Consider the following 12,277-nt stretch of genomic DNA (forward strand, 5'->3'; position numbering starts at 1 on the left):
TTGATTGAAAATGAACATTTTAAAAATGGAAAACTAAAATTTATGTCACTACTAAAAGGAAAATTGGGTAATTAAATTAAATTACTTAGTTTTAGCAGTTGTCTGTGGGATGGCTGTAATATAGTCAAACATAATTAGTGCTAGACAGAATAACCACTTTTTCTAGAGCTTTTGTTACATGGAGTTTTTCAATACATATAATATAGAAATCCATTTCTTTTACCTAAAGTGGAATGACAAATGGACTTCCTTAGTCTTCCCTCACCAATTTTTTTTGGGAGTGATCATATTATTTCATCTTAAGCATTTCAAGGAGGAAGCCTCCTCAGGTCAGAGAGAGACTTCAAATTTTGACCAGTAGAGTAGCCAGATAGGAGTATGAGCCACTTTAATGGAATTATCCCTATTTGAACAGTTTCAGTGATTTATCAGCAATCATATTAAAGATCTATTCAGATGCTTAAGTGGAAGTAATCATCCTGACAGAAAAAAACATAGAATGGTATAGTCAGACTTAGGACTGAACTAGATGATACCAGGGATGTGTATCTGCTGCATAAAGCACCAAATCTGTATCTTTTCCTTCTTGTCTCCTGGGTAGCCAGTAAAAGAACAAAACATGGGACACAAATGTCATTGTGCTCCAAATCCTCCCTTACTCCTGCAAAAATTGAATGAATTACAGCAGTAATTGGATAATTCAGAACTTGGTGACATCATAAGAACATCTATGTATATAAAAGAAAGTCCCCTCACGGTAAAATCAACGCGCAGGCCAAACCGCTGGACCTAGAGACATCAAATTCAGAGAGAGCACTCCCACCATGGCGTAGGTGCTCGTTAAGAAGGGATTTTTAGAAATTTGACCCCTAAGTGGGTCAAAAGGGGGGAAACGTGCTCCCGCCATTGATTCCTATGTGGCTGCCAGGCAGTTCTCTCCCTTCACCCCCCACTCTCTGATTGGTCAGCTGCAGAGCTCAGAGTTCTGAGGTAAAAAAAAAACCAACAGTTACAGGGGACTGCAGACAGCTAATGACAGTTGAGGAAATCGGGAGTGGCCAAGAACCACCTGTGAGGTTCAGTAATGCTGCTGGCCCACCCTCTCCGATGGCTTCCAATACACTCCCCCCACCTCCTACAACTAACAGGCGGTTGTCTGTCGGGTGCATCCCCACCTCCACAGTGGCTTCTAATACTCCTCCTCCCTCCCCCTCCTACATTTGACAGGCAAATGCCTGTCAGGTGTCGGAGAGGAGGTGGGATGGCTTCCAACACCCCCCCACCTCCTACACCTAACAGGCGGTTGTCTGTCAGGTGCAGCCCCACCTCCACAGTGGCTTCTAATACTCCTCCCCCTCCTACACAGGACAGGGAGCCTGCCCCAGCCGTAACATCTTAGTGATCCTGCCAGCCCTGCCTCCACAATGTCTTCTAATACTCCTCCCCCTCCTACACTGGACAGGCAGCTGCCTGTCAGGTGTAGGAGAGGAGGTGGGATGCTTGCAGCCACCGGGGAGGTTTGCTCAGCAGGTCTGCCTTACCACTGCTGCTGGCCCAGCCTCCCCGATGCCTTTAAATACAATTCCTCCCAACACCAGACAGGCCAGTGTCTGTCAGGTGTAGGAGCAGGGCCTGGGTATGAATGTTTATGGGGAGATAGTCAAGGATATTTCTAGGAGCCATTTCGATGCATGCCTCTCTCATGAACCTTTGTTTTCCCCTCAAATGGCGTGGCCCCGCCCCCAGCGTGCGACGGGAGTGGGAATCGGGCCTTGAAAGCGGGGGGAAATCCGCCCGCCGGGGGGATTTGGGAACCCTATACCATCAGGAGGTCCAGCAATGGGGCCAGGACACTAGAAGCCCTCTCTAATTTCTCTTCACATTAGTAAGAAAAAAGGAGAGAGAGAACTGGCTCAGGTCAGACCATATTTTGATTCATGAGGACTGGTTCACTAACTATGACTAATTAAGATATGCCAAATAAAGAAACCATGGTTTGAAGATGGTTTATTAAATCCCAGTTGATCTTAATTAGAGATGGGCAAAAAACAGGAAAATGGAGGTTCATGAAAGTTCATGGGAGGAGGAGGCGGAGGAGGAGGAGGAGGCGGAGGAGGAGGAGGAGGAGGAGGAGATTGGATTTATACCCTGCCCTTCACTACCCAAAGGTGTCTCAGAGCGGCTTACAAACTCCTTTCCCTTCCCCTCCCCACAACAGACACCCTGTGAGGTGCATGGGGCTGAGAGAGCTCTGACACAAACTGCTCTTTTTCAAGGACAGCTGTGCCAGGAGCTTGTGACTGACCCAAGGTCACATCAGCAGGTGCAAGTGGAGGAGTGGGGAATCAAACCCAGTTCTCCCAGATTAGAGTCCACACACTTAACCACTACACCATGGGGTCTCATGAACCACAAACCTCCATGAACCTTCCCGTTTAATGAACTGGTTCATAGTTCATGATGCAGCGCGGCTTCCAGGTCACCACTTCCAGGTGACCTCACCACTTGGACATCGTTCTTGCACTTTAGCAAGCTGCTTTTGCAAGCCGCCACCACCACCACCATGGCTTTTGCAAATGCCTTCAGAATTCACTTGCTGAGTCATGCTGCTGCAGTGGCACAGCCTAAAGAAGGCATTTAAAGAGTGTGTCTGCCGACATGAAGCACATGAACCTCCTAAAGCCACGTGGGAGGGTTGTGGGATGTTCATGGCGACGTTCATGGCAGCAGTGGGATGCCATGAACCTCGGTTCCTGAACCACAAACCGGGCCGAGTTCATCATGAATATAGGTTCATGAACCAGTTCATGCCCATCCCTAGCCTCAGATCATGGTAGCTACAAGGACACCACCTCCATTTTGATGTGATTTAAAAATGCCATGATGGCACAATCCTGATCAGATCCACAGTGCGGTGCTGTTGTCCTCCCCCAACCTAATTTTCAAGTGCTGAAACAGCTATCATTTTGGTCATTTTGGCACAGGGGGGGAGAGAATAAGGCTCGGGGGGGGAGAATGCCTCAGCTTGGCATTCTGCAGTCCTGATTGGGCCTCCGCAGTGTTTTTAAATCACTTTAAAATGGTGGTGGCATCCCCATGGTGGCCATGAGGACATCATCATGACTAGTTTGGCTCTCAGTGCAGGCTGAGACTGCAGTCTCTCTGTGGGGGGGTGGGTGAAAAATGCTGTCAAGTCACAGCTGATTTATGGTGACCCTGTGGGGTTTTCAAGGCAAGAGCCCTTCAGAGGTGGTTTGCCATTGCCTGCCTCCACATCACACCCCTGGTATTCCTTGGAGGTCTCCCATCCAAATACTAGCGAAGGCTGACCCTGCTTAGCTTCTGAGATGTCATAACATCAAGTTAGCCAATATGTAAAGTCATGGTTTCACACTATGTCTGAGCCAAGCTATTTGGTTGCTGCTTTCAACTGCAGCCACACAACCTCTATAACTATCTCATTCCATTCTTGTTTCAGTTCAGACTGGGTAGACAGGTTTGGAGGGAATGCCCCGGTTCACCAAAGATCTTTTTTCCTTACCTTTACCACTCCATTTTCATGCATAGTGATGCAATTGTTGGGATCCTCCGAGAGCTGATAGAGGGCTTGTGCAGTAGCTCGATGAACTGCTGGGTCACTTGATTTCAGGTAACGTACTAAAGGGGCAACAGCTTTGGTGACTCCAAAGGCAACTCTGTTATTTCCCCACATACAACAGCGAGAAATGGCATCTGCCAAATGACATCTTAATTTGTCATTATTCTGAGTAAAGAGGAAAAACATGTCCATTATATTCCACCCATCTTAAATTAGCCTGGAAAGTCATTTAAACAGAAGCCAAAGACATACTGCTGTAAAAGAAAATAGGGGGGAAATGCAACAGGTATTTCCAACTGGGATTCTTAGCATCAGAGAAACCAATTCTATAGACTAGATTCCAAACAGGGTAATTGTCTGTACGCAGAAACCATTTGGGATCATAGTCACAAGGGTGGCTGAAGACCCTGTGCCTCCCCAGGCATATTCCTCAAGTGCAACCCTGCTGGGTATTAGGTAGGCTGCAGAAGCTTCATTAAGCCAGGAGTGTTTTGCACTTGAGCAGAGGGCACAGTGTAGGGGATGCTGACTACTGATGTGCAAAACATTTTTTGGTATTTTTCCAATTTGGGTCCATTGGACCTGAAATATATTGGTATTCCTGAATATTCCCATATCCCAATATCAGTATTGTATTGGGATTTGGGTAAATATTCAGGAAACCCGAATTTATTCGGCTCCATTGTACCCTATGGGAGCTGTCGCCATAGGGTATAATGGAGTTCAGAAGTTCACTTGCTGAGTCATGCCGCTGCCATGGTGTGACTCGACTCAGCAAGTGAACTCAGAAGGCATTTAAACTTTAAATGCCTTCTGGGTTCACTCACCGAGTTGTGCTGTGGCAGTAGCATGACTCAACAAGTTCAGAAGGCATTTGAGCCTGTTCTGAACCTCACTGAACAGCAGGGCAGGCAAGCCATTTAAACCTAACAGCAAAGTCACACATGTGGCTTAGCTTTTCAAACACCACTTAAAGGGAACTTTCCCTTTAAATGGCTTTTGCAAAGCCAAGCTATGCATGAGGAACCTGGAAATGGCGAGAGTTCACCCAGAAGGTGGGTGAACTCGCGCTGCTTTGGTGAGTGAAGCTGAGTCCAAATAAAAGCTGAATAATATCGGCTTTTAATCCAGGCTCAGTTAGATTGGTAGCCAAATCAGATTACAGAATCTGATTCTACTGAATAAATACCCCCAAAATACTGAAAAATACCCGAAAAATACCAAACATACACCTCTAGTGCTGACCCATCTGCCACCCTTGCAGATTTGACACCACAAGCAGTCCCTTGCCTAGCTTGGGTGTCAAATTGGCCCTACACAGCCATAGGCCTTCTCTAGCAATGTATCTATCCAGTTTCTTACCTTAAGGCAATTGTTTAACTGATCTGTCCCCCGGATAATGAAAAGCTGAATGCCTTTTTAGAGCAAGAATAATAATAAAAATTAAGCTATGTAGGATTCAGACTAGTTTAGCTTCAAGAAAATATATGCAAATAGTTTTTTGAACTGATTTCTGAAGCAGAATAGTGTGTTGGGGGCCATGAGGGTGTAGTAATGGTTAATGTGCCAGATTAGAACTAGGAGACCCAGGTTCAAATGTGCACACAGCTTAAACGTTCACTGGGTGATCTTAAACCAATCACTCTGTGACTGATTCTCCTCACAAGGGTGTTGTGAGGATAAAATTAGGAGGAGAGAATCTGAGCCACTCAAAGGAGGTGTGGGATAACAAATGTGATAGATACCAAATTGATTAAAGCCAGAATGCACCAGACTGAAGACTGTAATAAAAGTCAGTTGATGCACTTGGGCCCCTGCCACACGGCAGGGAAAACACCCGGCAAAGCGCGGCTAAATAGAGCCGCACCAAAAAAGAGACGCGCGGGCGGGATCCCATGGATCCCGTGCACCGCGCGCCGTTGCTCCCCAGCACGATCAGATGTCGGGGAGGTAGGGACGCTCGGGAGGGGGAGGCTGCTGAACTGTGCATGCGTTCGGCTGGGGATGCGCCGGCGGCAAGACGTGCCGCCGATCCCACGGCCAGTGATGATATGAACCAAACGGATGAACCACCTAGGTAGGTGGTTCAGTTTTGAAGCGATTCATCGGGGGAAGGGCCGGATCGGAGACCGGAGCGCAACGCCAGCCAGATCGCGCCCGTTTGCTGCGCTTCCAATCCAGCCCACTCCCGGCCCAAAACGCCTCATATGAACAGGGCCTTGAAGAGAAGATGTATCCCTATTCCCTACCCAATGTATTTCCCTACGTACCCAACAATCCTACAATAGCCAACAATCGTTTAAAGAGTATAGTCTACTTTCCTGTCACCTGTTGCATAGTAAAATCTACAGCAAAGGCTTTCCCCCCTTCACTTATTGTCTTTTCAAGGTTTCCCTACCCCTACCAAGAGCAACTTCAGCAACTCAGGGAAGCTTTACTGAGATTCCTGCAAACTGGTAGCTCTGAAAGCATATTACAAAAAGGAGTTAACTTACTGTGTTTGCTAGTTTCGACAACAAAGGAACAACGCCATGATCTGTTATAACGGCTAAGTTTTCTTCATCTTTTGCTATGTTGGTGATAGCAGCGCATACACTGGCTAGAACTTCTTTATTATCTGATTTTAATAAATTGACTATCAACTCCAAACCACCGACAAATGAACGGACCATTTCACCAGCATCCTAAATAAAAACAAAACGGCTAAGTTTTAATAAGCAATCCAAGCTCTATGTTGTAAAGAAAACATTTCAAAGTTACAGTGTATACACAATTTGTATCTTTTTTTAGTGCTACAGCTAATTACTCCTCTTATTTTTCAATCATTACTAGATTCCTATTCACTGAGAACCTTTGGGCTGCATATGATTTGTGGACCAGGTGATTGTATCAGTATCCTACAACATAAATAATTGACTGACAGGAGTTTAGGACTGCTTTCACTTCTCAAAGCTGCATTCTCTTATTGATCTGAAGTCCTGCAAAGTAAAGTCTGTTAAGAAAAGACATCATTTTAATTAATAATTATACCCTTATAGATAAAAGCCTCCCAATAAAAATTAGTAGTATTTTCCATTTAGAACATCTTAGAAAGTTTAAGATGTCAAAGCCAATTTATCAACTCTGGTTGCTTTTGCCCAAAAATGTGATGGTGCTGCTGTGCAAATAAACTTGAGTTACCAAGAGTCCTCTGTGGACTATGTTTCCTTCAGCAGAACTGTCCTTTTCCAGTTCCCTGACCTGCCATTTTAAATCACAACCCAACAAACAAAATCCATTTTTAGGAAGGCAGGAAGGAGCAGAATGTTCAATTCGCCTCTTTACTCATTTCATAAAGTATCATTATATGAGAAAGGAAAACTAATAGCATAACGCAGGATATGAGCCAACCTGGTAACTGGCTACATAATGTATACCACGGATGGCCAACTTCTATTTGCCTGGGGACCACACCATTCTGCAGACAGTAGTCTGGAGTGGGGGGAATCAAAAGCATGTTTTGCCACATAAAGTGGTCCAATCATAATAATCGGTCTCCATAACTAAGTCAGCATAGTCTATCAGTAAAGATTTCACAGTTATGTTACACATGAACTGATGCACAGTATTTCAAACAAATACATGGTGGTGGTAGAAAGTACCATCAAGTCACAGCTGACTCATGGCAACCCTATAAGGTTTTCAAGGCAACAAACACTAAGAGGTGGTTTGCCATTGCCTGCCTCTGCGTCATGACCTTGATATTCCTTGGAGGTTGCCCATACAAATACTAGCCAGGGTCAACCCTGCTTAGCTTCTGAAATCCGACAAGATCAGGTTAGCCTGGACAACAAACACATATCAACCATAAAGATATCTAATTCTCAACATAGGCAAATATGTGCATACTTGAATCCAGAGACTGAAGCCATTAACAAACAAGGAGAAAATCCCCAGGTTGGTAGAAAACCCCGAAATCTAAACAAATAAAAAACAAAGAAGAAACTCTTTGGGGGCGGTAACCTCCAAATAAGAGACGCAGCACGTGTAGCTTTAATAAACAAATGCTCCCTGTGGCCATTGCTAGATAACCACAATGGTACTTACCAGTTGAACCTGTTATTAAGGAAAGAATTAGTAAGCACATTGATGAACAAAAACTATTGAGGCAGACTCAGCATGGGTTCTGTAAGGGAACCTGTTAGTGTTCTTTGAGGGGGTGAACAAACATGTGGACAAGGAGGACCCAATAGATATTGTTTACCTTGACTTCCAGAAAGCTTTCAATAAAGTTCCTCATCAAAGGCTCCTAAGTAAGCTCAAAAATCACGGGATAAAAGGACAAGTCCTTTTGTGGATCAAAAACTGGCTAATAGGAAACAGAGAGTGAGTATAAATGGGCAATTTTCTCAGTGAAAGGTGGTAAGCAGTGGGGTACCGCAGGGATCAGTACTCAATCCGATGCTTTTTAACTTGTTCATCTATGATTTGGAGTTGGGAGTAAGCAGTGAAGTGGCTAAATTTGTGGATGATATGAAGTTGGTTCCCTCTAAGCTGAGTTAGTGTGAGCTAGCTCAGAGTTTTTTAGCCTCTGGCTCACATATTTTTGTCTGTGCTCAGGAAGGATGGCTCCAGAGAAAACTAATTTATGCAGTAGCCAAATCGCTCTCACAACTTTAATGCCAGCAGCTCACAAAGTAGAATTTTTGCTCAGAAGACTCCACAGTTTAGAGGGAACATTGGTTCAGGGTGGTGAAAACCAGTGAGGATTGTGAGGCACTCCAAAGGGATCTGTCAAGGATGGGCAAGTGGGCATCAACGTGGCAAATGGGGTTCAATGTGGCCAAATGCAAGGTGATGCACACTGGAGCCAAAAATCCTAACTTTAAATAACTATAACTATAAATACACATTGATGGGGTCCGAACTGGCAGAGGCTGACCAAGAGAGAGATCTTGGAGTCGTAGTAGATAACTCAATGAAAATGTTGAGACAGTGTGCGAATGCAATAAAAAAGGCCAATGCTATGCTGGGGATTATTAGGAAGGGAATTGAAAACAGATCAGCCAATATCATAATGCCCCTATATAAATCAATAGTGCGACCTCATTTGGAATACTGTGTACAGTTCTGGTCACCACACCTTAAAAAGGATATTATAGCATTGGAAAAAGTGCAGAAAAGGGCAACTAGAATGATAAAAGGGTTGGAACACTTTCCCTATGAAGAAAGGTTAAAGCGATTGGGACTTTTTAGCCTGAAGAAATGACGGCTGAGGGGGGACACGATCGAGGTTTATAAGATTATGCATGGGATAGAGCAGGTAGAGAAAGAGGTACTTTTCTCCCTTTCTCACAATACAAGAACTCGTGGGCACTCCATGAAATTGCTGAGCGGTCGGGTTAGAATGGATAAAAGGAAGTACTTCTTCACCCAAAGAGTGATTAACACTTGGAATTCACTGCCACAGGAAGAGGAGGCAGTGGCAACAAGCATGGACGGCTTCAAAAGGGAATTAGATAAATATATGGAGCAGAGGTCCATCAGTGGCTATTAGCCACAAGGTATGGATTGGGACTCTGGGGCAGGTGATGTTCTGTATTCTTGGTGCTTGGGGGGTTCAACAGTGGGAGGGCTTCTAGTGTCCTGGCCCCACTGGTGGACCTCCTGATGGCACCTGGTATTTTTGGCCACTGTGTGACAGAGTGTTGGACTGGATGGGCCTTTGGCTGATCCAACATTGGCTTCTCTTATGTTCTTATGTAATCTTTGGTTTACGGCAGTAAAAAGCAGGGTGAGGGCCCTTCCCAGGGAGATTCTGGCATTTGAGGGAGGACTCATTGGGGCCAGGCCTGGCAGCAACCACAGGGTGACTTGCTACCATGTGACTTGTATGGCTCACCCAGGTCTGGCTGCTTGTTACTGTTTAACAGCAGCCGTCACATGAAAGCCGGTGTGGTATTGTGGTTAGAGTTTCAAACTAGGATCTGTAGACCAAGGTTCAAATCTCCACTTTGCTGTTGAAGCTAACTGGGAGACCCTGGGCCAGTCACATACTCGCAGCCTAACTTACCTCACAGAGTTGCTATAAGGATACAGTGGAGGAGAGGAGAATGATGTAATCATTCTCAGAAATACTTAAGGAGAAGGAAGTTCAAGAGGGGTAGGAGTTTCTTAAAAGTGAAATATTGCACAATCACAAACAATTCCTACGTGGCTTCCAAATGGAGATTTTTCTGTACCTGGACAGCAGATACATATGGAGTTGAAATTTATCAAAGACAGCCAGTATTTGGCGTGAGGAGCCCTGTGCCCCCCTGGGATTTGGCCCATCTTCCACCACCTTCCTGCCAGCAACTTCAGTTTTCCCGTGGTCTCAGAGGTGAGCATGGAGGGGGATTAAACCACCCTGTCTCCCTCTCCTTCCCTCAGGTTGGCTCCTCGTTGCTCTCTCTCTCTCTGCACCTCTGCCCAACCTATGCCGCCCCCCTGGCGACCTGTGGGAGTGCCTTTTTATATAGAGTGCTTCCATTTCCCTGCCCCTTCCCAAAGGCATAAGAGGTAATACCAACCCAACTTCCCTGTTCCTACCCAGTTGATTTCCTTCCACCACCCACTCTCTCCACTTCTGATCCCTCCAGTGACCATCCAGTTCTCCCCTTCCCTCTCCTAGTGTGGCCCAGTTGCCTGCTCTGGGCTGCCCCCCCAACCCTCTTGCAATCCTCCAAACCCACCAGTTGTGTTCTACCCACTGCAACAGCTTTCCAAGGAGGCATCACCAGGGTTGGCATCTGTGGGGCTTTCCTGGCCCCTTGCTCTGCACCAACCTCCCAATGAGGTCATCAGCTTCTGTGGCAAACCCTCCCAAGCCATGAACACCACTGGCACATCTCAGAGGTGCTTCCTCGCCACATCACGCTTCCTCTGCCTCGCCCTCCTCTCCTCCAGACTCCCATCCATCAAAACAGGGTGAGTGTGGCCAGTGGCTAGCTAGGGCTTAATCGCTTCAGGCTGGGGTGAGTCAAGAGGGGAGGGGGACACCTCCCAACAGCAAGGATACTCACTGCCTATCCAACCTCCGCAGCATCCCAAGAGTCACTGATACAAAGGCCCCTTTTCCCCTCAATTCTTCACTAATACGGGGCAATACTGTGTAATACCAGATCAGTGAGTCATAAAACTGCTCACATAGAGGGCCAGAAGATGCCTAGAAAGATACTGGTGGAAAACACATACTGACTCTGACAGAATGAGCTACAGAGTCCATTGGAAGATCTATGACAGAGGTGTCAAACACATTTGTTATGAGGGCCGGATCTGACATAAAGTTCACTTTGTTGGGCTGAGCCATGCATGCCATAAAAAGCAACACAAGGTACCGAATGGTAACAGCAGATAAATGACAATAGCAGACTTGATTCGATTAGGTATGATATGCAGAGAGGTGCTAATGCTAGTATTTATAAACTGCTGGTGGTGGTGAACCTGCTTATGAAAAGTTCTGCACTGCCCCAAAACTAGGGTTGCCAACCTCCAGGTGATGGCTGGAGATCTTCTGGGATTACAACTAATCTCCAGGTGACAGAGATCAGTTCACTTAGAGAAAATGGCCACTTTGGAAGGTGGACTGTATGCATTTACCGGCTGGGATTGAATTACATTCAGTCTGTAATTGAATGAGCACCACTGTTTTAATAATGTTGGATGTTTTTATTATGTACTATATGTTTTATTTATGGCTCGGTTTTTACCTTGCCCTTGTGAGCCGCCCTGAGCCCACTGGGGAGGGCGGGATACAAATATGAAAAATAAATAAATAATAAATAAATTTATACCTCACTGAAGTTCCTCTCCTCTCCAAACCTCACTCTCCTCAGGCTCCACCCCAAAACCTCCAGGTCAAGCCTAGGGTTACCAAGTACCTACCTTCGAATCGGCGGGGGACACATGGTTCCTGGCCGGAACATCCCTCGGTGGAACACATCCCCACCGCACCATGCCATCACCCAGACATGACACCAGCACGCTGGGCACATAGCTGGCCGATGCTCTGGCAATGGAGCTAGAAACTCGATGGTACCATCGAGTTTCCAGCTCCATTGCCAGAGTGTCACCCAGCTATGTGCCCGGCGTGCTGGTGTCCTGTCTGGGCGACGGCATGGTGCGGCGCATTTGTTTTCCGCACAGGGATGTTCCTGACAATAAGTATATGTCCCCCGCCGAATCAAGGTAAGTATTTGGTAAGCCTGGTCAAGCCCCACTCACAAACTTCAGAGTTAACACACAAGAGTTAAAGCTGTTTAATCTGCCAAACAATAAAGCCCAAAACTGAGAAATTCCTTCCCTCAGCAATGATCCCAGGAACCTTAATTCTGCACTGTAAGGCAAGGGAAAATCAACAACAAACTGCAGCTCAAAGCCAACTGAATGTTATTACAAAGGAGTTTTCAGCTGCCTGAAATAAAACTTCGTTGGTCTTAAAGGTGCCATGGGACCCAAGGGGGGGGGGACAGCCAACGGAGCAAAGGGAAGTTGGTTTTTATCTCTCCTGCGGGACTGAGAGAGCCAGGCTACAATGCAGCAGCCAGCCCAGAGAAAAAAGCATGCATACACACAAAAGCTTATACCTGGAATAAAACTTTGATGGTCTCTTAAGGGTGCCGTGGAACGAATTTTGCTCCCTCTCAAGCCCATGCTCTC

The 12,277-nt window shown here is 46.0% G+C and overlaps 1 protein-coding gene across 1 annotated transcript in view; it reads right to left on the bottom strand.

The window, feature by feature from the left end:
• Positions 1 to 12,277, bottom strand: part of LOC107120648 (armadillo repeat-containing protein 4-like) — a 69,292-nt gene that overhangs the window by 21,508 nt on the left and 35,507 nt on the right. The window contains exons 8-9 of the mRNA XM_015423388.1: positions 6,094 to 6,282; positions 3,542 to 3,763 (exon numbers count right to left, since the gene is read on the bottom strand). Coding sequence (XP_015278874.1) covers positions 3,542 to 3,763; positions 6,094 to 6,282 — 411 coding nt within the window. The remainder of the gene's footprint in view (positions 1 to 3,541; positions 3,764 to 6,093; positions 6,283 to 12,277) is intronic.

This window comes from Gekko japonicus, unplaced genomic scaffold (genome assembly GCF_001447785.1).
Source record: "Gekko japonicus isolate JY-2015 unplaced genomic scaffold, Gekko_japonicus_V1.1 scaffold1820, whole genome shotgun sequence".
In the NCBI taxonomy this organism is placed as follows: domain Eukaryota; kingdom Metazoa; phylum Chordata; class Lepidosauria; order Squamata; family Gekkonidae; genus Gekko; species Gekko japonicus.